The sequence below is a fragment of the Chaetodon trifascialis genome, chromosome 3 (assembly GCF_039877785.1).
Source record: "Chaetodon trifascialis isolate fChaTrf1 chromosome 3, fChaTrf1.hap1, whole genome shotgun sequence".
Classification (NCBI taxonomy): domain Eukaryota; kingdom Metazoa; phylum Chordata; class Actinopteri; order Chaetodontiformes; family Chaetodontidae; genus Chaetodon; species Chaetodon trifascialis.
The window spans coordinates 22,736,682-22,762,610 of record NC_092058.1 but is presented as its reverse complement, the minus strand read 5'-3'; the positions used below and the strand labels follow the sequence as shown (position 1 = coordinate 22,762,610).

Here is a 25,929-nt window from a genome sequence, read left to right as displayed (position 1 = left end):
TTATTACAACTTGAGTCTATTTCTCTTGTAGCTTTCTGCTACCATTGTTGCCGTTGTTAGAATCAGTTATGATAACACTGTACTCACCTATGCAATTGCAGAGCACTGCAAACAGGACAACGTAATTACAATAAAATGCAACAAGGGCAAGAAATGTATGCTGTCAGATGATCACACAGGTAGTAAACAAGCCAGTAGTGTAGCCAAACTATTTAAAGCAGCATTTATTATTTGGCCACTTGGCAGCAGCAGAATGAGCTTTGAACCCAATGCTGATATATGATCACCTTGAAAGTTCATATGGTGCTTAATTTGATGAGATTTTGCCAACAATTTCTTATTACACATCCAGCAGACACATAGAAACATTATCATTCTTTTGTTATCATGTTTGTGGCCACCAATGTGAATTGGAATGTAAATCCAATAGTCACTGTCTTTTAGCTCTGCTTTGGGTCTCCACACACTCCTGATGGAAACATCTGGCTACTATAATTAGCACCAGTGAAAAATGGTTGTGTAGGTCGTTTATTCAAATAGGTTATTAAAACCAATATATATTTTACTGTCAAAAAGTTCCACTGAGGAGATGGCATGAATGGATGGGTCAAACACAGGACTTTCACCCATGAGACCACTGTTTGTGTCCTGTAAGTTAATGTTGACTTATTTTGACTGACATAACACACAAAACAGTAATGTCTTTAACTCAAATCATGAGCTTTTCCGAAACCTAACCATGTACTTTGGATGCCTAAACCTAAGCAACCTGCTACTATATAACAAAGTTAACCATGTGGAGACAAAGGTGCGGTAAGCATATCCCTGGTACTCTGCAACCTTCACGTATGTTGTGTTGGTAGTCAATGGCAATCAACCTTTTCAGTCTTTCAGGTATGGAGACATGTTGCAAAGTGTTCCATCATGTTCATCAGCTCTTCACTTGCTGTGTCTACTGTGTAGTGCTGATGCAGGAAGTGTTCAGTGGGTTTTTCAGAGTTTTTTCATGAATCACAGCTGCTGGCAATGACACTGATGAGAGAGCTGAAACTGAACCAAAGAGCCAATTGAGGGCTATAAAACCAACAGTGAGCTGAAAGACACTAAAAGGCTATATGGAGCTAAAGTGAGCTACGGAGCCAGGTGACGTGTAACTTCTGTGGGTCTGTCACAGTGAGGGACGTATTTCACACTACACACAGTTGTTTGACCCATTGTTAATGCATGCAAGAGCAACCTAAACTTATTTATGCTTGCTCACTACACTGGTCAACTGTGCACATCAAAGTCAGTCCATAAACTGCATGGCTGTATTAAGAGAGCTGCATATGGTGCGACAGTCATAAACTAATTTGCCTCAGTGGACTGTACTGTAGTGGTACTGCAAAAAATGTTTCTTACAGTCTAGGAAGCATTTTTCCACATTAACCACCATTATCAAACAAGATGCTGATAAGACACCTCCACACCTCTTTTTTTTAATTTTTTTGTAGTTTTACATTTACAGAGCTTTTTAAGTGTGTGACATTATCCCAATTTACTGTGAGCAGGCCTGAGAGGACAGTTCCAGGAGAGAAACATTAATGTGGATGTGCAGTCGGCCAATGTTGCAACACTCCTAGATATCAGCAAATGACTTGATGAGCACAATGTTATCAATAACCCTTGACGATTGCCAAAGCGATAAAAATAACACCCAGATTGTATGAAACCAGAATTTCTCTAAGGCAGTTTGAATTAACTTATCAGCAGTACGGGATGTTGATGCTGTAGATTGCAAATTTGTGTGTAATTCCATCCATTATTCCAGTTGCTTTAATTGCAAGTGTGAGCTGTGGGAGGACATGTTGGCTTATAGTGGTTGCAGCTGAATTCTGAAGGAAAGCAAAACAGCAAAGAAGGCATGACATTTCTATCTCAGGGCAGTGGCCTCATTACACAGAAAAACAGAGTATCAGCCGTGCTGATCTCCTAGACCTCCCTCACTGTGCATTAAGCAAGACAATAAATGTCAAGCAGCTCTGCTCTTCACCCGGTCCCCAGAAGTGAGATTCATTACTGGGCTATAGGGATAATAGCAGTCCATCTCCTGAGAGGAAGTGAAAGGCTCTCTATCCTTGGGACATGATCAATAGTCAGCAGGCTTGATCAAGAGAAGAGAGGTGCCTCTACAGTGCCTGTCTGGAAGGTAGGGCCCCACTCCACAGCATCACTTTTCAGCCTGCCTTTTGTCTTTTAAGCAGAAAGCTGACAGAGAAGCAGACAGCCTGTCACTATGTGATGCGCAAATAATCTGCTGTATATGTTGTACAAAAAGAAGTGGCTGGTGATTACATAGATGCAAGCGCTTCTTAGGCATTATCTGTGTTACTCTCCTTTAAAGCCTGGATCACAGGGGCTGGCGTATCACTTGGCAAAATATGAGTCAGTTCGGACTGAGCGTAGATGCTGTCAGAACTGGAACCACTAATGAGAATCAATGGAGTTCAGAAGCAGTCAGAAGCTGCCTCACTCACTGTGTTTGTTGCATCTGACATTTCATTCGATTACCATTTCCCCTCTCCAAAATCTATTTGCAAGCAATCTGAATGAGAAATTGGACGTCTAAATGAAAAAAAAGGCCTGAGCCACAACTATATAACACATGTCAGACTGGTATACAGCACACACAAAGAGATGCCAGGATGTCATGACTGTCAGAGTCATGCCAGAAACGTGTTAGCAATTGTGGGATCACTTACATGCAAATTGCAGGCTGGCTCTGCGGCTGAGGATGGACCCCCATGTGTTGAAGGCCGTGCACTGGTATACCCCTGTGTCTTGGTCCTTGTCCAGGTTGCTAATGATCAGGCTGCCCCCAGACATGTGACGCCGGTAGTCATTCCCCAGATCAATGAGCGTTCCGTTTAGCGACCATCTGGAAAAATGCAAACACAATCAGTAGCTGATCCCCCTGGAGATGCACGCTCACTGTGTTTGTCACAGAGATCGATTTGATCAGTCCACCCACATCATGCTGAGAAGATAAAAGGTGAGTAATAAGAGTCGGGTTCTGTATTATTAACAGAGAAATCTGAATGTTGTGAATATCCCTTACGGCAACTTACCAAGAAACATGCTTCACATTGAGGACAGCTACAGTTTGACTTCAGTGAAGTATTTTGTTTTGCTGTTAATTTAGGCAAAATTCCAAACAGAGCAAATCTGCTGTGGTGAGTATTGATTTTCTCCTGCTTTCATTGTGAAGTGGATTTTATTTCATCTCATTTTTAATTACTTCCACTAAGGAGGTTATGTTTTTGGTGCAGTTTGTAAGTCTGTTAGCAGAATATCTGAAAAATGTTAACAGACCTCGTTGACATTTGGCAGAAATTTAGCTAATGTGTCAGGGTTCAAGTGTTTGTGTGCAGGTAAGAATACACTCTGATATTCCATGGCATGTTTTGCATGTTTGCTGTTTTTTTTTGTTTGTTTGTTTGTTTTTTTTTTTTTTTTTGAAACTATTGCATTAAAATTTTGTCCAGACATTCATGGTGCCCAGAGGATGAATCCCACTGACTTTTGTGATCCCCCGACTTTTCTTTTAGCACCACCATGAGGTAAACGTTTGTGATTTAAGGTGAACAATTGTAGTTCTTTCATGCCCCCCTCAGGTTGAATTGTGATCTTTTCAGAGATTCCCTCATTTTTTGCATCAAACTTGATGATGTTTGATTTAAACATGACTGTCTGTGTCGTGCTGATTCGCAAAAGACAGTGGTGGAAGAGGTAATAATAACATCACAGTTTAAAAATACTGCAATTATGATCATGGATGCAGTAACATTCAAGCTGCATTTAAATGCAGCAACATTGTTGGTTGGTTTGACTTGGTTTGACTGTATAACGATGCATTTTATTTTTTCATTTTATACATGCTCTTTATATGTTTATAAAATCTTCATTTGCAAAGTAATTAGTAGCTACAGTTGCAAACTAAAGTAACTCAAAACTAACTCACTTCAGCACAGTACATGAGTAAATGTACTTAGTTGCTTTCCACCACTGATAGCACCCCAAACTGACATGGCTGACATCATAAACATCAGTTTATGATGTTTATGTCATGTTAGCATTGCCATTATGAGGATGTTAGCATGCATATATTAGTATTTAGCTCAAATGCACCATTTTGCTCAAGTGCAGCCTTACAGAGACACGAGCATGGCTACAGACTACATTGACTTGAATACAAAATGAAACAAAAAAGAAGCTAGAATGCCATGATCATATATCCATCCATGAACATTTTGATGCAGGCTCAGAAACAGCTGCAGATTAAAAATACCTTATGATTTTGTGCTTTTGAAATTAAAAGTCTAAAGGACTGTGCAGCCTTGGCAGAGGTATGCCTTCTCTGAGTGCTTTATAATTAGTTTGTTTGTGCTTTTGTGTTTCTGACTTACTGCCTTCTGACACCTTCATAATGCATTGTCTACAGACCATTTACTTCAAGGAAAGGTCATGAGATACTCTGTCATGCAAGCTCAGTTCAGAAAGTAACAGCCATTAATCACAGCTACCAAAAGAGACAAAACACTGAATAATATTCATGGTGAACAATGAAAACCCTTTATACATGATTCATTGACATCTACAATGTCAGTCTGACAGCGACATGTTTGACAGACATGCAAACTGAGTGATACCTTCATATAAGAGTAGAGACTTTTTCTCAGCGCATTTACACAGAAGAAAATGGACTTTTCCTGTTCCTTACAGAATCAGAGAGAGCAAGAATTATTGGAATGCCCTGCGTGAGTGTGAAATGGCCATTCCAATTATCAGGAGGCAAGAATAAATAAATAAAATCAATATGTTTTTCCCTCCCAGGCACACTAACAGGCAGTAAGAATGATGCCTCATTCAGCCAGTCATGGCTCTCGCCAGTCTCTTGCCTGACAGACTACAAAAGACAAAGCTGTCTTTCATCTTGTAGCTTGCATTATTCATCTAACAGTGTGCCAGTCACTTAATCTGACTGATTTTGCCACTATTCTAACAATATTATGCTTAAATGCCCATACTTTCCTGACAAAGCTTATGTTTCTAAAAATGCATTTGAAAACGCACGCTCATATATAATATGAACATTTCGAATATAACACACACTTTACTGTTACATCTGAAGACCTTTTATTTCTCCATTTGAATTCTCCACTGTCCTTTTCCTCCTCTGTTTGTGCCGAAGGCAGGATTATTGTATGTGCAAGAGGGGAGGAGGTTAAATGGAAAAGGATGGGAAGCTAGTTAGACTTGCAGCCACCCAGCATGATTGAACTTAATGGGTGAAGAAGGTGGGCAGCCTGGACAGATCACACACCCCTGGAGCAGACAGATGGCTGGGTGTGATGGTGTCTGTGTACTGCAGACACAATCAGTAAGCCACCTACCTACTCTCACTGCAGAAACACCTGAGAAAGGCTCTGATATTAGAAGACACGGGGAACCTGTCATCAGAGAGCTCTTGTTTGCTTTTTGTATGTGAACCCAGAAAAGGTGGATGTGACTTGAAGATAAAGAAAGATAACAAGAGCAAATGGGCAACTGTCATTTGCCACAGGTGGCCTCATACCTAAAGCTGCAGTAGGCAATATTATTTCATTATAATTGCGTTGAAATAACATTTTTTTTTATATAATTGCAGGTCACTAACAATGTTCAATAGAAGGGTTCTTTAATACTCAGAAAAATGTAAAGAAACATCAGCACACTGTATACAACATGGTTAGAAACTAAACTGTGCTGTGATCTCTTCAGACCAAAAGCGACTTCATGACTGACCTCCTACATCCACCACCTGATCATCAGTGTAGTGCAAAACGTCACTGATCAATCAAGATTCTAGCTGTATCCAAAATCATTTATTGATTCTCTATTCACTATGTAGGCAATTCTATGTAGAGCCTTTGTATCCTGTCTGCACAATACATGTTAGTAAATAAATCAGTATTAAATCAAGACTGTAAAATGTAACTAATGATTTTAATAATGGTTTGTAGAGCAGTTAAAAATAATTAATAACATCAAGTTTTGGCTTTGCAGGTTCAATTCAATTCAATTCAATTCAATTCAATTCAATTCAATTCAATTCAATTCAATTCAATTTTATTTGTATAGCGCCAAATCACAACAGAAGTTGTCTCAAGACACTTTCCATATAGAGCTGGTACAGACCAAGCTCTTTTATCTACAAAGAAACCAACAATTGGTTGTAAAACCTGATTACATTAAGGTTAGTAAAAGGCATTAATAAAGAGTTTCTGGAGTTAAAAATGTTAAGTCATTAATGAAGGATAATAAACTAGTCATTAATAAATTAATTTAGATGGGTCTTATGAATTAAAGAGCTAAAAAAATAATAACAACAGTGTCATGCTGAAGTAAAAAACTTGTGCTCATTAATGGCTTACAACTGACCTGAGAACACTATTAAATGATTTATTCACCATGAATAAAGCCATTAGTTGCAATGTATAAAGGATTTACAAGATGCATCTTGGTCAGAGTCCACTATATAGGGTATAATAATTCTCAGGACTGTATGATGAAAGGTGAATTTCAGACACAAGGCCTGAGTTCTTCTCTCTTTAGACACTGAAACTGAGACAGAAGTCTTTTTCTGCAATTTCTCTAATTTTGCTCATGCTGTTTCCTTCTGAAATACCGGGTATTTTCACTTCTTCAGTCCTCGAAAAGTGATTTAATCTCTCTTTGGTAGAACTGCTCACAACTAATGTCCATGCAAGACTTTTCTTTGTTTCAAGGGGCCGCAAGCCAAACAGCTTCGTGAATAACCACAATGCAGCAGCCTACTCATTTTGAGGAAATTCAAGCTTAAACTGTTACCATAATCAATAAGCAGATTTATACTTATGGCCAGTTTACTGCTAATGAGCACCAGACATCATAGCAATTTGTTCTCATTTCAAAAATAATAATTCCCTTGCTCCGTTATTATAATTCCCTCTCAAACACAAACTGGATGGGTAAAAACAGACAGGTGAAGCAGACAGAGCAGAGGTCTTAATGGGAGCACAGCCCAAACTGAATCATGTTGAATCCACCACCCCATCAGCCCGAGAGGAGCTTACAGTAAGTCCGACAGAGTCCAGGAGAACAGACCTATTTGCTGCGGTGTGCTGCAGGCGCGGGATGATCTGAGCATGCTCTGAATGAACTCCCCATGACCTTGAGGTTCACATCAATTTTGCATGAGGTCTCCTCATCAAATAGACTGGGGATTGTACTGCAGCGCTGGCTCACCTGGATTTCCTTGAGGCCAGACACCCACAGAGACGGCAGTGACCACACAGACCACATACTGTTCACACACACACACACACACACACACACACACACACACACACACACACACACACACACACACACACACACACACACACACAGCATAGCTTAGGGCTGATAATGGAAATTCAACTGCTGACCAGGGTACTCTCTACAATTATGTTTAGTGGGTTATTGCTGCTGCTTTTTAATAAATTGATGTTCATTTGGCCTTCAAGCCAAATGTGGCACAATAAATATTCCTAAAAAAACACCGTATCAGTGTGTGTTTGTGCGTGTGTCGGGTGTTATCTGCTTGCGTCTGCTTGAAACCTCCTATGGAATTAGAACAAACATCGTATACAGTACATGTGCAAACACATATGCAAATACACACACACACACACACACACACACACACACACACACACACACACACACACACACACACACACAGAGTTATAAACCCTTATCAGCAGGCATAATACAATTTACAATTACAAATTATAGCCTCGATGATGTTCTTATTCAAATTAAAAGTAAAATAAGTCAATATATTCATTTTCACCAGGTACCAATAGACTAAACAATTTAAAGTCCATATATTGACCATCCAGAAATTCTAAAATATTGGCTTTATTTAAGACCTCAGGCCTGCCTTCTTCTAGTTTATCCCATTGGTTTTGAGATGATCTCATAAGCCCTACGGTCATAGAATTTTCTCACCCTATAAAAAGACAAGTGACCCTCTCAGAGATAAAAATCGATTGAACAATCTCTAGATTCAGCCCTGTATCTAGCTCTACACTGGCACTGAATTCATAACAAAAAAATAAATAAAGAATTGTCTAATCACACCCTCCCAGTTCTATTTATGTCCCTGTTACCCTGTACCGAACAAAGGTAGAGTCATACATCTGCCTGAAGTCACATTACATGCTAGCAGACACCAGCCAGAGTACTTTTTTTTATACCCCCTTTCCAATCACTGCTGTGCCCTTGATCCTGTGTTACAGCAGATTCATAGTAAACACAGTGACAGGTGTATTCATAAAGCACAGCTCTGAGCCCTGGAGTGTGCTCTGGCGCTACACTGGACTATTTGTCAACTGAAGAACTGTCAGCACTCCCGTTTGTATATTCACGGTGTCATCGAGTGAGCAAGGTGGAGCGGCGCGAGGTATTGGAAACAAAATCAGACAGTATGAAACTAACTGGCAAAGGTTACGAGCATAAACACAAAGGACTACCTGACATTCTCATTTTATCATATCTGCTATCTGCACTCTTGTATTCAAATCAACCAGGGAGAATTTCAAAGCTTAAGCAACTTATTAAATGCCTTATCCACTGCCATATCACTGTTAGATAGCACCAAAGTGTAATTTTATCTATATTACAAGATAAAATCACACAGTTTTTCTTTTATATTTTAGGGATTTTCACTTACTATATATACATAAATTCCTCTGTGCTAGAGCTACATTATCTGCCACTACCTTCATTACTTTGAACATGAACAATGTAGTTTATTCTGACTACATACATACACTGTCCTGCTGCTGTAAATACTCATTATTAGAGCACAGAAAGTGTTCTGCTGCAAAAAATAGTCCCCAGTAAATGCATACTTTCTAATACTTTCTCATGTTTGGGAATTTTTGTGTGCATTCTGACAACTTTATTTGGTATAGAAATGAACATAAACATTCTATTTTTTTACTTTTATTTTGAAAAACAGGCAGCGTAATATAATATTTAATTACTCTCAGCATTTCAACATATTGTCTGAATAATAAAAAGTCAATGTGGGCTGTGCAGTTCTATGTTTATGACACAAATAAATAACTACTATCACAACACTGTTTTACCTGGTATTATTACATACTATGCTATAGCTCATTGCAGCTGTGCTGGAAATCTGTTGTATGGTATATTTGGCCACTGTCCACTGGATTCAGGTAATATCTGAATAACAGTTTAATTATTGACATTTTACATACCTTTATTACGGTATGCAGCAACAAATCTGAAACACTCAAGAGAACGCAAAAGAACTGACATACTCAGTGCTACAGTGGCTCTCCAGCAAGGGTTAACGTCATCTTCTCTGACAAATTCAATATTGTGTGACCCAATTTTTTCTATGGATATTAAACGAAATGGATGAATTTTTCTTAATAGCTGCAGTAAGTGAGGAAATTAAGTGTGGAGCTCTGAATGTAATACCCCCTCACTTGGCATATCTAATTATACAAATACTGTTCATTTGCAGGGTCTAGTCCCATGCATAGTTTGCAGACTCTGGTGAAAGTCACGGCATGACCACTTCCTAAGGGCATTTTTTCAGGCTGCTTAGGACATTTTGAGGTTCTAATTTCAGTGTTTGAAATGGCCAAGAATTTATTCTCTCTATTTTATCATCAGGACAAAACAGTCCTCTCCTTGCCCGAAGGGAAACAAGTCAAGGACAATCAGTGTCAGAAACACTGATGCAACCCAAATAAAGTAAAAATTTTATTCTTTACTTTGAGGATAGACTCATCCCTCCTCAAAGTAAAATTAATGGTTGGAATTGAGTGTCTTTAAAAGCATTATCAGAAATGTCAATCCACAGTGGTGAGAGTTTGCTCACTCAAACATCAATTCTTCCTTTTAAACCTGGTTTCAGATTTTTTTATCCATAATTGAGGGCACTGACTTCAAACAGTGGAACTACTGACCTAGATGAATATTGCCAGAGAGATATATGTGTTGTTTTGTACTACAAACAGGAGCTGAGTGCTTCGAAATGGAGCAAAATCAACGAACTTCAGGTGCTGCAGCCCTGAGAAAACACCAGAAATAGACAAAATAAGAGATGAGTTACACAAGGCTCACTAGAGAAGCAGGATGATGATAAATAATAGGTTTATCTAAAATCAAAGCAATAGAAAGGGTCAGAAAAATTCAATTGATCTCTTTAAGATGTAGGTGGTCGATATTTTGTAGTTTGTTTCAATTAAACAACAAATATTAAGGTTTTAATAAATGACCATATACTGTAGTGCATCACATTTCCATCCATCCATCCATTTTCTATGCCGCTTATCCATTTCGGGGTCGCAGAGCCTATCTCGGCTGTCAATGGGCGGGAGGCGGGGTACACCCTGGACCAGCCGCCAGCCAATCGCAGGGCACAAGCACACAACCATTCACACTCACACCTAGGGGCAATTTAGAGTCACCAATCAACCTAATGAGCATGTTTTTGGTCTGAGGGAGGAAGCCGGAGTGCCTGGAGAGAACCCACGCATGCACGGGAAGAACATGCAAACTTCACAGAGAAAGGCCTGACCCAGGAATCAAACCGGCGACCTTCTTGCTGTGAGGCACGCGCACTACCTGCTGCGCCACCGTGCAGCCGCATCACATTTCAAATACAATCAAAAAATCAAAGAACATAAAACTACCATTTTGTTTGCTTTGTTTGTTTGTTTGTTTCTGGCCACTGAAGGTCCGAGCTCCACAACAAGCTAAATATCACACGCAAGACCAGTTATTACCACATAAAGTTGCTTTGGCTAATGTGTTAGCAGCTAATAGCAAAATATTGCTAATTTACACATCCATCAGACGTGGAGCAACTTTGACATTCAATTGGAGTTGTGGTCCTGTGACCTGAGAAATTTAAGTCTAAAACTGACCTTTAGCATTCAGTGAAGCAAAATTTCAGATAAGGATGAGGAAAAGCTCCCCTCAGAGAAAGCAACTGCAGGAAGAGCAACAGAGGAAGGATCCTTTTTCCGGGACGGAAGTGGGATCACTATGTTCACTAGCTGGTCGCTAATGTTGTTTGTCTGCCATCTGGTGCTGGACAAGTAGCCTGAAGTCCATTTATCAGAGCCTTTTTTGCTAAAAACAGCTGCCTTCTGCTGCTGGACCCAGAGTTGTTGAAAGCAGTGGGACTAAACCAAAACAATAAAAGTTGCAGGATATAAAACAAAAATGAGGTTTAGGACACTAAAACACTCCATAAAGCAAAAGGGAAATGGAGAGTTGGCCATGAATCTCTGTGGGTTTGTCATGACGAGCTTGTCCTTTCACATTCCACACAGTCATTAGATCCACTGTTCATATAAAATATTGATTGCTGCAGCTTTAATATGTGGCTAACATGTCACACTATAATAGTGATAATCCGTGTATAACTGCCCTTGTAATATTACGTGCTTGCTCAGCTGGAGAAATAGTTGCAGATCATACTGACAACAACAGCGTTTCCCACTATTGCGTTAACTCCACAAAGGACCCGAAAGAGAAAACCTCTTCAACAACATCACTGAACGCCACAATGTTTTTAAGTTGGGGTTGAAATAATGAAAGCGATGGTTTCAGCTTCATCTCGGGATAGCTCAGGCTGCACAACAAGTATAATGATGCCCTCCGTTGCTGTGCCTGGGCCATGTTTTCAGCGCAGACACATTATAGGAAATGTAAGCATTTAACAGAATGTCACTCACAAGGTTATTGCCTCTCTACCCTGCTTGCTGTGCATCTACATGGTGCTGACCAAGCTCCGAAACACAATCTACCGCAAAAAACATCGCCAGCTGCCATTTTCAGGCAGGCTCTCTGCACCACAAGAAAATAGCCAGTGAGCTATCAAAGGATCTGTGGTGCAAATGAGTCACTGGGATCTCCTTTTCTCCCCTAATGATTTCTTAAGCTGCGCACCATGTTATAAATCATCAGCTTTAGGCGTACAGTGGCTTAAATCTTTTCATTAATAAAGTTAACCTCACTCGTATCTGAGGAGTTGGCATATTCATCAGCCACATCAATCTGACTCTAACTCTTCATCATACAGTAGCTCAGGCTGAAAATAGATAAGCTTTGTTCAATTAGAAACTGATGCTCAATTAAGCAGTTGCTCTTTGAAGCCTGTCTTTTAGTTGGATGGTGCATAATCTCTCTCTCGAGCATTTATGTCCAGAAAACATTCTTTCACAAATCAATAGCAATCAACGCGATCGGTACCCTCTTTGATTTCCGTGGAAGCAGCAATGAAGATTCACAAGCAATTAAACAGCAATGGATTTTCAGCATGTGATGTGGATGTCGAGTCAAAGCGGGTAGACAGTTTAGCCGAGGCTGGTGGGGAATGTAACTTTGATGTGGTAATTTACCTGTACTGTGGAGGAGGGCTGCCTTCTGCCTCGCACGTGATGGTAGCCTGCTGGTCTGGGGAGTTGATCGGTAAAATGAGGTCACTTGGCTCCGTCCTCCATCTTGGCCCTTGAAATATGACATCCTCTGTACAGGCTGTGGAAAGAGGAGAAAGTCTATAGTAGTACAAGCCAGGAAAATTGCCTCTTTGACCTTAAGAGAAAATACTGGAAGAATAAAGAGGAAGCACAGACAATGTAAGGAAAAACAGTTTATCTTGTTGAAATACAGCGACTTTCTGACACAGAGTGTATACTGCTTTTTCAGTGTAATGTATATATTGTCTCCTATTCTCTGAGCGGTGTTGCATTTTCCAGAGAAAAGCAAAGAAATACAATCTCCAAGATTTGTTGTGTACACCCTTTGCTCCTCTTGCTCTAAGTGCAGCCCTTGTTAGGCACTGATTCCTAATGCTGACATATTTGCCATCTGTTGCACTTTATGCGGCTGCATTTTTTAAATGAACCTGACGCACAAAAACATGGACCATGGTGCCTACGTTTACTCCAATTTTGCACGCAGGATGCGTTTTCCATAGTGTCAGGCCCCACTCCTCAACTTTATCATCATGATAAATCATCATATTGTTGCTATGCTGTCCAAGATATTAATGATCTCCCTGCTTTAAAGTTCTTGTGTAAAAATGCAAGTAAATAAAAACATTGCAAGTTTATCACTTAATGCTTTGATTACTGTGTAAATATTTAGCTGGCTCAGCGGTTGGAGAAATTTTAATGCAGTTGCAGAGAGCTCACACCTACTGAGTGACAGAATTAAACTGAGATGTTCAGCGTTGTGACTTGCCAGGAACAACATCATAATAGCAGATAATAAAGGTTGAGGATTTAGGATGAGTGCCTAAGTCTGCAATAGTTGTCTACTGATGTAGCAAGCTAATTTTCACATATTTCCTGAGTAATTAATGATTCCCTGTAAGTGACAGGGCTGATAAATAAAGCAGAGTGAGCTATTTTCAGAAAATCTATGTCATACTACGCATGCACCGGTTAATTGAGGCCATAAGGATGCACTCATCTGGCAGCAGCTTAAAAGGAAAGGATGTGGAACACAATCTGGTACTAAACGAAAGCGGAGTCAACAGACGGCCAGAGTAGGCCTAATTAATATCCTACTGCTAACAGATTGCAGCATGTGGCTAGCAGTACTACACGTGGTTTTATTTGGTGATAATATGTCAAGGAAATCAACATATATTTCACTGTGTGATAAAAGCTATGAAAACAACTATCACTGCAACTTTTGGTGGCTGTTCAGAAACATGGAGTATTAAGTTAGATTTAGCTTCTGCTTCATTCACATCACAGTTTAATCAGCCTCTCTTTAATGTGAATTTGAATAACACGCCATTCAGGCTAACATTTAAGCTGTCAGTGTATTTTGTGAAGTCCCAGACAATAGAGCCAGACAACGTGCCGCTTCAGATGTTCTAATGATTGTTATCAGCTGTAATTATTTTCGAGGGTTTCCACGTACACAACACCGAAAAAGAACTAGCACCTTAGGCAGCAACCAAGGCCCTGTTAAAAACACTTGTCCGCTAGGAAGGTGAGACAGCTTGGATCTTGCTCCCTTGAGTACTGGGTGTGAATTACCCATGAGCCAATTTGAATAACATTCATTGGGATTTACAATGTCATTTGAACAAGGGTTGACATTCTGGTAGAGTGTCTGTGCTTCTCCTGCTCAAATCCCTGATGGCTTCACAAGGGCAGGATGAGGCACAGTGGCAAGTAGATTGTGCTAAAATGCAGGGCTGGATTCATTGCATGGATCCTGATAATGATCTGGACAGGCCATAAACAGGAATGGGATCGGACTCCCAGCTGTCCCTGATAGTGTACTGTAAATGTGCAGCAGGACACAGCTCGAGGCATTGGTGAAGGACATCATGCTGGAACGCTGTACATGTAATGACTGCAACTTAATCAGTGCGAGCTTTTTGGTCAAGAGAATGAGATTCCTGACATTATTTATAACATTAATAGATCAAACTCCATATTTTTATAAACACTGTGAAGAATGAAATGGTATTCATAACCTCACAAGCATGCATTTAGTCTGTGCAATTATAGAACAACACAAAATATAACAGCAGTAGCACTCTTCTGTAAATAATATATATTAAAAACTATTTATTCAGTGAGATGTTGTCAAGACATAAACAACAAGTGCAGTGAGACTCAGCCATATTATGTGTTAAAATGTCTTACCTGCAAGGCATCCAGTGATTGATAGCAGAACAATTTGTTTCCATGGTGACATCATGTTTAGTTGCCGAGGGTTAATAAGACTCTCATCCAATTGCTTGTGAATGGAATTCTCTCCCTTGAATACAAGAATTTTAATCTGAAGGGAAAGTAATTATGGATGTTATTAAAATATGACATTTTGATCCAAATACGACAAGCATTCATCAGCAAAACACATGATTATAGAACTGCTAAGTTACATAATTTGTTCTTGTTATTTATCAGTTATGGTGAGCGAAGAGAAAGTGAATCTTGAGGAACTGAGAGGCGACGGGGGCAGAAACAACAGCAGACAAAAACCTGAGGACACAACCAGCCAGTGCAATTTTCAGGTGGCACAGAAGAAGAAACATCTGCTAAATGAGTATGTTTTCTTCAACCGTGTGTGTTTCTCATGCCGCCTGACAAGCAATTCTGCAGCTTTAAAGAGAAGTGGGGAAGGAAATGATTGACCTCAAAAGATAGAGTACTTCTCTCTCCGTATTTGACTATTAATAGGAGCTGGCAGACTGTGTACCAGCACTCCACAAAATGCCACTTCATACTTTAACAAAGAGTTTGGTGGAAGACTGAATGTGAGCAAAGTGACTGTTTTTGATTTTATATCCATGCATCATTCCCTTAGATCAACCGAAAAGCAAGAGGGCCGTATACTAAGGCAATAAAAGTGGTATGTTTCATTGTCAGCTATTAGCGTTGGCTGGCACAACAAAATATACTGTTAGAGGAAGGAAATTTGTCAACTTAGAACTTTTGTACCAGGGTATTTATCTCTTTAAAAGGGCACTCCAACAATTTAACACATCAAGATCAGTTTACTAGCTGAGGGAAGCAGTACTCAGCATGGGAAAATAGATGTATGTCCTTTGTGTGCTGTGGAGGAGCTTTGTCACGTCTGAGACAATGGCTGACTATGTCATGAGCATTACTGTCATCAGGAGAATACTGTGTCAGGCAGTCACTGTGAAATGCACTACAGCACCGAAATTAGTGCTGTCAGTAACACGTAGTGTAAGGAACCACATTTTAAAATTCAGTAATTACAGTGCAGTTACTAATCTCTATAATGCTGCTTCTTTGACAGTTTGGGGGTGGGCTTGTTTGCTGTTTAACCAGGAGTTGGGCTGGACAGTTAATATCATTTTAGAGAGGTTTTAAGTCAGGACAGGAGCTGGAGGCAGGAAGGCATCTTGTCTCTGCCCAAAGTGGAGGAATATGCCTGAAAGGTACAAAACTTCAAAATAGTCTATTTACATTTTGAGTCTTCTTAACGAGCTGGCAGGCCTCTAGTGTGCCTACATTCAGGAAGTGCCTGGTTTGTCCAGAGCTCGAGGATGTGTGAAGTAGCAGCTACACTGTGAGGACGGGACTTTAAGTGATAGATGCAGTGACCAGAGCTAAGCTAGCTGTCGATCAACAATGTTCTGGAAAATAGATGACTGTCACTTTTTATTCAAAACTCAAACTACCATTTGACAAGAGAATCTGTGAAGATCTGTTCCAGTTCACTCTTACCCGTTGCAGACCCTGTTGCTCTTTCAGTCAACCGGCTTTTTGATGGTCTTTTCGTAAACACAGAAAGCCGCGCTGAACGTATAAGCAAACCATCCATGAAGTTAGAGGGCATTTTGAATTCAACACTACAGTGGGAAAAACTGCGGACTAAGTTAAAGATGATAATTTTGTAAATTGCAGCTGTCTTGGATTTAGGCATATGGTCGACAGCAAACTGGTGGATGATCATTTTAGGGGATGAGAGCAGGATGGGAAAATGACTTGATTCCAGCAACCCTGACGGTGGACAGCATTTCCACCCAAAGTTAATATCTTTCAACTCTTTGCAGCCATTCACGACTGAATTTACAACTGGATGTTGCGTAGCTCCCTCACACAAAGAGAAAATGGGCGATGACAATGAGAACAAAGAGAAACTAAAAATGAATAATCACTCATCTAATAATAAATGTATTACTAATGCTTTGGAAACAAAACAACATCACCGTAGTAACATATCAAGATCATGTGTGTTTCATTTTGCCATCCTGCCCTTCTGTAGGGTTTTTAGTTTTCCTGTGGTGTGGAGCTTTGCATCAGTAGCTGTGTTTCCATCAATGTATTTTCTGCACATTTTGAAGTGTCATATTAAATGAGATTGATGTAATTATAAAATTAGAAAGAAGAAGAAGCTGTTTCTGCAGATTAAAAGATCTCCTCATCACTCCACCCAGATCTGATCTAACCTTCCTTATGTTAATATATGAAACAAAGTGAAATGTCAGATTTCCATCAAGTTTTCTACATTTTTTTTTACTGTTTAAGGTTTGACTGATGCTCTTTTAATTACATTATTTTGTTGTACCTTCATCTTCTGCAATAATGATTTTTGCAACAACTGGCACCACATACTGCTTATCTCTGTGAACTAACTCCTAATAATCGGGTAGATGGAAACATGTATTCATGTCCACTGTCTTTTGAAGATTCTCCAAAATTCGGTTCAAATATTTGACACATTTGGATCATAAGTTAGCTTGTCATTTGAGCGAAGCAGCAGAAGAATGAGAAATACAACATAAATTCTACAACGTACGCTATTAACCTGCTATAGTTGGGTTGAAATTAATTCAAACAAGCTGCAGCACAAAACATGCTGATGTGTGAATTATGGAAAATGGATCCAGTGTTTTGTCAGGATCTCGTGGCCTCTGATGCACCTATGGTTATAATATAATAATATATAATATAACACTTAATTGCTGGTGTACCCCATTATCTCTGCTTATATTAGACCATTGCTGGCAATGTTGCAAAGAATGAAGCAGAACTGCTTCATAGTGCCATCAATATGATGGTGTGCCTTGATTTAACAGATATTTAAGTGCCTGAACTACCCAAAATCAGATTTCCCAATCTTTATATCACAGTATTAATCTATCTTGAGATACGATTAGAATGTTAGAGACGATTTTACCCTTCCAGGCGTCTCCCACTCCTGTCACCTACAGTATCAGCGTCACAAGGACCTGCACTCACAGACTAATCATCCACAAATTGTTGCATCAGATATCCAGTGATCAATGATCTAAATGGCTATTCAACTTTTCCTATGTGGAGGTGGAACAGAGAGCTCTAAGGCTGTAATTGTAGTATCAGTGGCACAGGAGGGGCTTTGCTCAAGCTCTGACCTACATCACAGTAAGTGGAAACTGATACGCCTCTCAGGATTAAGAATTTAACCCAACCCCTCATCCTTACAACACAACCCTGTTATGCGGATTAACCCGGGGCTATCTTTGGACTTCTTGAAACAGACCTAAATACTAACCACTCGGTTGTTTCATCAAATTGTAACTGTAGGATTGTGGCGGTGGTTTGACGTATAAATCATGTCTACATAATCTTATGAAGCAGTATCTTTGGGGTGTGTGGGGGAATCATCCTATTTGCCTGATCATAACTTAATGGCCAGTGCTGGCTTAGCTCAACTGTCCTGGTGCCAGTAATTGTTCCTCATCTGGTGTAATTGCAGGCACAGCGAGATTCAGAGTGGATTTCCTGGTGTCTTTCAAAATTTAGGGGGCGTTTTGCCACTCTAAAAATCCATCACATTGGATTACACGGTTTGAGACTCTACTGGAGCAAAAAAATGTGTGCTGCATTTTTCAGTTTGAGTGCAGTATTAACCGCCATCCACTTTCTGGAGGATCCGACTTCGTCATCCCAGCCCATCAGTCCAAAAAGCTTCAAGATCCTGAGAGGAAAATCTCCTCGAAAAGACTTTCTTTGCAAGTTGGGTGTTACACAGTTCATGGCACAGTGTCTCTGCTGATATGATGGATGTTTGTCCCTGGGCACAGCTTCATTCTGCAGTCTGTAAAACATGCAGTGACATTTTCCTTCTTGAGCGTTTTCTTCTTTGGTTGGTTTCTGAATAAATGGTTCATTAAAAAGCCCAAAAGATGTTCATTCTTGCAGCCATTGTGTGGGAAGAGTGTGCCACTCTGCCTTGAAGAATTTCTTTTTCAGTGGACAGATTTTCAGTGGCTGTCAGTGGAGAACTTAAGTGTCTCATGATGCTTCAACAGCCATTTCATAGCTGCTATATTTGAAGAAAGAACTGTATCACTTTTGACCTTCAAAAAACTGCACCAGTGTCAAAACTTACAGAGCTGCATATGAGCTGCAGCTTTAGCAAATCCAAAAGAAAAAGAACAAAACAAACTCCGGACACTGAGAAAACTGGGAAAAAAAAACAACCCAAAAAACGTCTGGGCTTTGAAGGTGAGATGGCATTTTCTCTCTTCAGCTTTCTCAACTGAAATGATGAGCAAAAGATTGCTCTGCCAAATGTAATGAGGCATCACACTTTCACCTCCACAGAAGCTAAACGTAATGGAAGTCATTGGCTAAACGCATTCCAGAGTAAATGAGATGACTTCTTGGTTAGTGGGGCTGTTGTTTGGCACATAATTGATAGGAAAGGTGGTTAAAGGCATCCATTTCCCCCCTGAGGGCAGTATAATTGCAAAAGAATCTAATAAGGGAGGGAGGAAAGGAGAGAGTTTCTATCATAGGGGTGTGCACGCTCAAGGTCTGTATTCAGATCACAGGCGATACACAGAGCCGGGAGATCCAGATATATCTGATCATGCAACCCCACCCTTCACCCCCCACTTTGCCGAAACTGAATGAATTCTCGCTACAGTACAAGATGCATTCATTTCCACAAAGTTATTGTCTTTATGACTATCTGCTGCCGTCTCCATTAAATTAGTCAGCAAGACAACCTGGGAGACAAGGATCTGCCACCAGGGACGGACTCCATCTGAACACACAGCTGCTCTGTGCTTTAGCAAATGACTGAAGAATTCCCGATCAACGGTGCACTGATGCCTCCTAATTTACTCTGACTGACTGAAGACCTGCACAAGTCTATTTTACATGAGCCAGGGAGGATAACAAAAAAATAAGTGGCATGATTAACAAATAAAAGCAAAGCTTAATGTCTGTATTTCATGGCTAAGGCTTCTGCAAAATACTTGTGAAATGAAAAGAGGAAGCAGAGTATGAGTAATTGTTTGGTATTGATTGCACAATAACTTTTACATTATCGAAGGTGAGTGAGTAATGCGTCCTATGGCAAACTATGCAATACAGTTTCAAATAAAAAGGCATTTTATGTAATTGCCCCCCCCATCCATCCATCTCAACAGCTGTGACATTAACATTCATGAAAGAATTGGTTGAATGCATATTCTCTCCTGAGATGTTTCTTCCATTTCATTTCAAGCACATCCTCGCAGGCTAAAAGACAGTAACCACTTCACATGTGTTACTGACACGGCGCATGTATGAACAGGACAGCATGATTGGAACTGAGGGTCAGGTCACATTTGTACGCTGCAACACAGCAATGGATTAAAATAGGGAGCTCCGTGTAAATAAATATTTAAATATAATCTAAATATTAAGTGAAAAGCAGGGACATATGTTCAGTATGAGGGCTTTCAAATGAAACATTAAAAAAAAGAAATTTCACACGCGCTTCTGACCTCTTCTGAGATTTTTTTTTTCTTCACATATTAAATATCTGTTTACCACAGCAGGACTAAACATCTGGGCAGGACCCTCTGCAGACAATATACAGCTGTGTATATTCATGCGAAAAATCTCTGAATCCCTGGAAGACAGCAGGACGCCCCCAGTGACTCCTTTCAGTGTTAAACACGGCTGCATCCCTCAGCTGCTGCCTAACACAGGGGCAGGAGAGTAAGTGCACTTAAAGGAGAGGGGAGCAGCGATTCATTTCTCAACCCCATCATCAGCCAGGCACATCCCCAGACCCTCACCCTAGATACAGCCTCAAACACATGACTGGCGGTCAAGGATGAAGAGCAGTAGACACTCAGGAGTGCTCTTTACGGGTTTTTTTTTTCATGCTATTTAATCAATTTCACTGGCTTCCCTAACAAGAAACTGGCGGTACAATGTTATTGCCAATCTGCTTCAATCAAAAAGGATTTTTCATCCCTGCACTGCCATGCTGGAAATTGCTGCGTTATAGAATAATTCACCGCATGGCTTCAAAGACGTGTTTCACCTCTCATTTGGCTATTGCTCAAAATATGTGCAAAGGATCTATAAATAAACATGAATAGAGGGGAGAGCGATTACAATCCCTGCTGAATAGTAGGATACTTTGAAGATGGAGCAGGCTGAGCATTTTTCTCGCACTGTTGTTGGGTCTCTCCTTTTGCAGTCTGGGTGGGAAAAAGAACACTTGTGTGCAGACCACTGGTGGCCAAACATTTGGTTTTCCAGAAAAATGAGTGAGGCTGAGCTGTTGCTTTCATTTCTCTAAAAACACTCTCCTGCAGGCGGCAACTATCTTAATCCTATGAAATGTTTGTAGAAATATGCTGTACAAACATCAGAAAATCATGATGTCAGTTGGCATGCAGATACAATTCACCAACATAAAATCACAATGAAAAAAAAAAAAAAACCCTGACCCTTTTCCTCTGCAGGGACAGGAATAATTGCTTTAAACAAGTTAGAGAGGGAGCTTTTCTCCAGGCAACGGTCCTGATGCTGTTTCTCTGTGTGACTGAGCAGAGCAGCACCATATGGACTTTGTCCTAGATGAGGGAAATGAGCCCCAACAGTAGAAATCCCAGTAGGACCATCCAAACCATTTGGGGCTCGTCTAGAAAGGCAATCATCAACATCATGCATGTGTGACCAGTATCAGCACGCACACTCAGTCTCTGTGCTCCTTTCTCAGATTATACTAAATTAGATAAAGACATCTCGGCACGGAGGCACGGCTCACTAGGTTGTATCATTTTGCCCTGAGTCAAATGAAGTTGCATTCGCTGTTATTTTTCTGCAAAGCAAAGACTGCAAACTTAGCGGCACACAGTTCCGTACATATTAATGTTAAAAGGCAGGGAAATAACGTGCAAATACGGCAAAGATGATTTCTGACCGGATACTCACTTCTTCTAGGATGCAATTTTTTCCTCTTCATTAAACTGCTTTGATTGTAATTCCAGTATCCGTCGGATGTGCTCTTTCAGGCTCTACTGAGCGGGTAACATTTCTCACAGCAACTCTTCTCCTCTCAGCAGCCAAAGAGGAGACTGTTCTGTGCTCCAGCAGTTTAAATTCTGCTCCGTCTAAGTGCGTCTCTCGGTCTTAAAGGATGGGACTAACAGTAACCTCTACCTCGGTAAATTCCACAGTTAGTGAGTTTGCAGGCTGAGGAAGATACGCGCTACGCCGGGATGATCCTCGACCTCCTCGTATTACACTCCACAAGATGCTGCCAAGACGCAGAGAGGACAGCGGTGCCTCTGAGCGGAGACTCACATTGTGCGCATCCCCGGGCTCTGCTCTCTTTGTGCGCAGGAAGAAGCGCCCACTGGTGACGCGTGAAAACACCCATCGCACTTCGCAGCACAGTAATGCGCCACCAGCTTGTGGGCACCTGCCATTCCTCTGCTTAAGTGAGTGCATATTTAATCTCTGGATATTTACGTTATGAAGACTACAGATGAGGTGGAAATTTCGAGAAATGTTTTGGAAATTAGCAGCTATTCGATGTAAACATGAGAGGAAGCGCTTGGGAGAACATTATGAAGGCGAACTAAAACTGATCATTTACCACAATAACCAAACTGCCTGATGCCTGATCTTGGCTAGTTCGTTTTTTATTTGTATTTTTTAATTCTTTTTCTAGTGTATTGATGGTAAATAGATGCAGGGATTATGCAGTAGATGCAGTTAACTGGCTTTCCTCTGGCTTCTCCTGACCAACTGCTGATGATCAGTATCAAAGAAGGGGGAGAGGATTCAAAAAAATTGAAGCACTGGACAAACTGGCCCACCAGAGGTTTTTAATTTTTATTTTTTTGTTACACATTGAAAAAAAAAAAAAAAATCAAGAATAATCTTGGTGGATGTGGAATGAGGCCACATTTCAGCCAGAGTCTTTGTAGCACATCATTGGGTTTCATCCTGCAGCACTTTAACGGATCGTGGCTAGATGTGCACCAGACGACCACACACTCAGGTGCTTTGGTGCCTTTTGGCCTATAAATATGGTGCCACCTACTTGAAATTTCATTGTTTTCATGATGCAATCATCCGAAATCACAGTGTTTTGGAGGAGTTTTCTCATAGCTCTTTGCAAAGTCTTAAGTGTAGTTCTGTGAAGGCATTCTGCCACATGCTATAGGCTTTAAACATATGTGCTAATGGCATGGAGTTATTCTTACTGTACACCTCTGCAGTCCTAGATGCTTGTTTTGGCCAGGTGCATGGATACACATGTTCATAAATATGTACTGTGACCTCTTTTGTAAAGGTGCTCTTATCAATATCTTCATATTAACAGTGGATCAAATGACTATATATAATGTGAAAGTAGATGCTTGTAGTGAAAAATCCAAAGAGAATTGTTCTCTGATTCTGTAGTTTCCTTCATCTCTTTTTATGGTTTTAATATTTTTCAGCTCATTATTTTGGTTTTTATCATGCTGTCACTACTGTTTGGTTCATTCACCAGCAGGGGGGGTAGTGAGGGGAATGGTGGAACTACACTCAGGGGTCCAACTTGGAGAGAGCTCTCAAAAAGCCTGTCATTAAAAATGTGTTCTTGGTTACAATTGTTTTAATTAGCATTATGAGCAAATGATTACTGTTGCCTTTCTTTTATCTAAAACATTATTAGATCCTGTCAGAGTGCCTCCCCCCCTGAAAGGTGCACATGGTTTCGTCCGCTCCAGCAGTAGGGTGGACAAAATTACTACTCCAAATGTAGTAATAGCCTGAGGTGAACTTTGAAGCAAGTATGTCAAAAATACGTCAAATCAAGCTTCCAAAACAGCAAAAAAAGAAAGGTGTGAGAAAGAAAACAATCAGGGAAAGCAGTTGTTGACAAAAGAAAGAATTTTGTGAACACAACTCAGACCTGTCAACCCTCCCGTTTGTTTTTCCAGGATTGTCCCATATTTTAGCCCCCTCCCCTGCTGTCCTCCTGTTTAAATATTTAACCTTTCTAAGAAAGGTTCGCTATAATGTTGACAGGAGGCATAACCGAGTTGATGTGTTTGCTAGATTCCCCTCCGGCACAGCAGGTGGCAGTATGTAGAACATTAGCTTTAACATCTGTTGACAAGGAGTCATTCACTCAAATGCCACATTCCAATAGAACAAGAAAAAGACAAACAACAAGAAGGATGAATATGAGAGGGATGGAGTACCAGCCAAAAAGCTTAAAGGTTCTGAAAGTATCGCACTTTTTGTACAGTATGCCACACAAATGGGCAAATCTGTCAAGTGCACAGCCAAGAAGGACAGACACATGCTCCATATGACTGTATTCACAGTGTATCTTTCCCATCATTTTATCTGATGTCATTGTGTTGGTGTTGTTGATGTTCTTTTAGGATTAGCGCATTGTTTTCAGTTTCTTTTTTTATATTCAGTTTTCTGTTGCAGTTTGGTTTAGGCAACAGAACTACTTGGTTAGATTGAGGAAATATCATGGTTTGGGTTAAAGTCGAACTTGTCCCATGTGTGTATTTTTCTGGTCTTTTTCCCAGAGTTATCAAAACAGTGTGATTGGTCAGTTGCAATGATATGATGATCATAATTCTGATGTTGTAGGAACAACACAGACACGGTCATAGCAGATCAATCCTCTCTGATCCATTTTCATAATCACCCTCTGTTACCAATTGTCTCACCTGCCAGCAACCTCTCTCAAAATCACACTTGAATCATAATGTGTAAGTCCTAAATTTATGTGTCCCATTATATTTTCATTTATTTAATGCAGGGATGTTTCACTTTCATCCAGGTTTCTAAGTCTGACCACCTAACTGTAGCCAGGTAATGTAGAAACTAGTTAACCCAATCCTTGTTGCTCTATTATTTTAAAGCTTGTGGTGATTTTAGGATTCACTGTGTCTTGAATGTTTAAATGACAGAGGGATGTGTTAAGGGGGTGGGAAATTTCTCTTATTCTCAAATCCCAGTGTTGACAGGTATGGCGCAACTTGCAAGTGGGTTTTCAGAACAGTTAAATTTTGCTATGTAACATAGCTGACTTGATAATATTATAATAGATAAGTGATAAATGAAGCAGCATCACCTTCAGTTTAGCAACCGTTTTGTGGCAACCTTTTTTTGGATAGACGGATTGTGCTGCCAAAGTCTTATTACACGACTTCTATGTAGCAGCTGGGCTAGTGCTTGTCTATGAGTAAGACATGATTCCAGTGAAGTCTTGTTCGGTTGTCTTTTATTATGAGATACAGTAACACAATAAGCCTTTCTCAGTGAAGCTGGCAGAGTGGATGGCTTTCCACCATTGTCTATACCTAGGCTTTAATGGAGACCAGTTCTTACCCTGATTTTTTTGTGCTACGCCACTGCTCACCAGTCTCACTAATGTTGCTACCAGCTCCAGAAGCAACATTACTCATTTAATATCAACATTGCATTTACAAAAATAAATTGTTGCTGCTTTAACTGTATCTTGAAAAGTATGTTCAGTAATATGTTTAGTGAAAATATCTGCAAATGTCCAGGATTAGCAGAGCCTGCAGAACCACCACGACACAGAGCTTCTTTATCTAATCCATCAGGATTTGTCATCTACTTGATTTATAACTGTAGGGAAGCGAAGCAGACTTTTCACCATCAGTACAGATACTGAAATACATCTGGTATTGATAACCAATATAGTTCATCATTATACTGAATAATTGATTGAAGCCTGTATTTTCAGGGTCAACCGGCAAAACTTTCCTCCCAGTGGAGATATTGCTTACTTCCTCTCACAGGAGAAGTGCACACAACTGAAATGCTTTGATTTCTGATGTGAAGAAATCCAGAGGTAATGCAGCATTACAGCCTCTTTTCAGGCACATACCGTCCAGTCCTCATCCAAGTAGCCCCCCAAAAATAGTCAAATGAGACATGCAAGGTTCACTATCATTAAATCTCAATGAAAAGGGGCTGCCACTTGAGCTCTTTTAGCCATTATATCCACAACAATCTACTGGATGGCTCTACAGTTATAATTTTTATGGCGTCAGCGTCTGTGAAAGGGTCC

The 25,929-nt window shown here is 40.2% G+C and overlaps 1 protein-coding gene across 1 annotated transcript in view; it reads right to left on the bottom strand.

Annotated features, from left to right (window-relative positions):
• cntn3b (contactin 3b) overlaps positions 1–22,182 on the bottom strand; it is a 53,901-nt gene extending 31,719 nt beyond the window's left edge. The window contains exons 1-4 of the mRNA XM_070958619.1: positions 21,804–22,182; positions 14,766–14,901; positions 12,495–12,630; positions 2,742–2,917 (exon numbers count right to left, since the gene is read on the bottom strand). Of these exons, the coding sequence (XP_070814720.1) occupies positions 2,742–2,917; positions 12,495–12,630; positions 14,766–14,820 (367 nt within the window). The 5' untranslated portion in view covers positions 14,821–14,901; positions 21,804–22,182. The remainder of the gene's footprint in view (positions 1–2,741; positions 2,918–12,494; positions 12,631–14,765; positions 14,902–21,803) is intronic.
• Between the last annotated feature and the right edge of the window lie 3,747 nt (positions 22,183–25,929).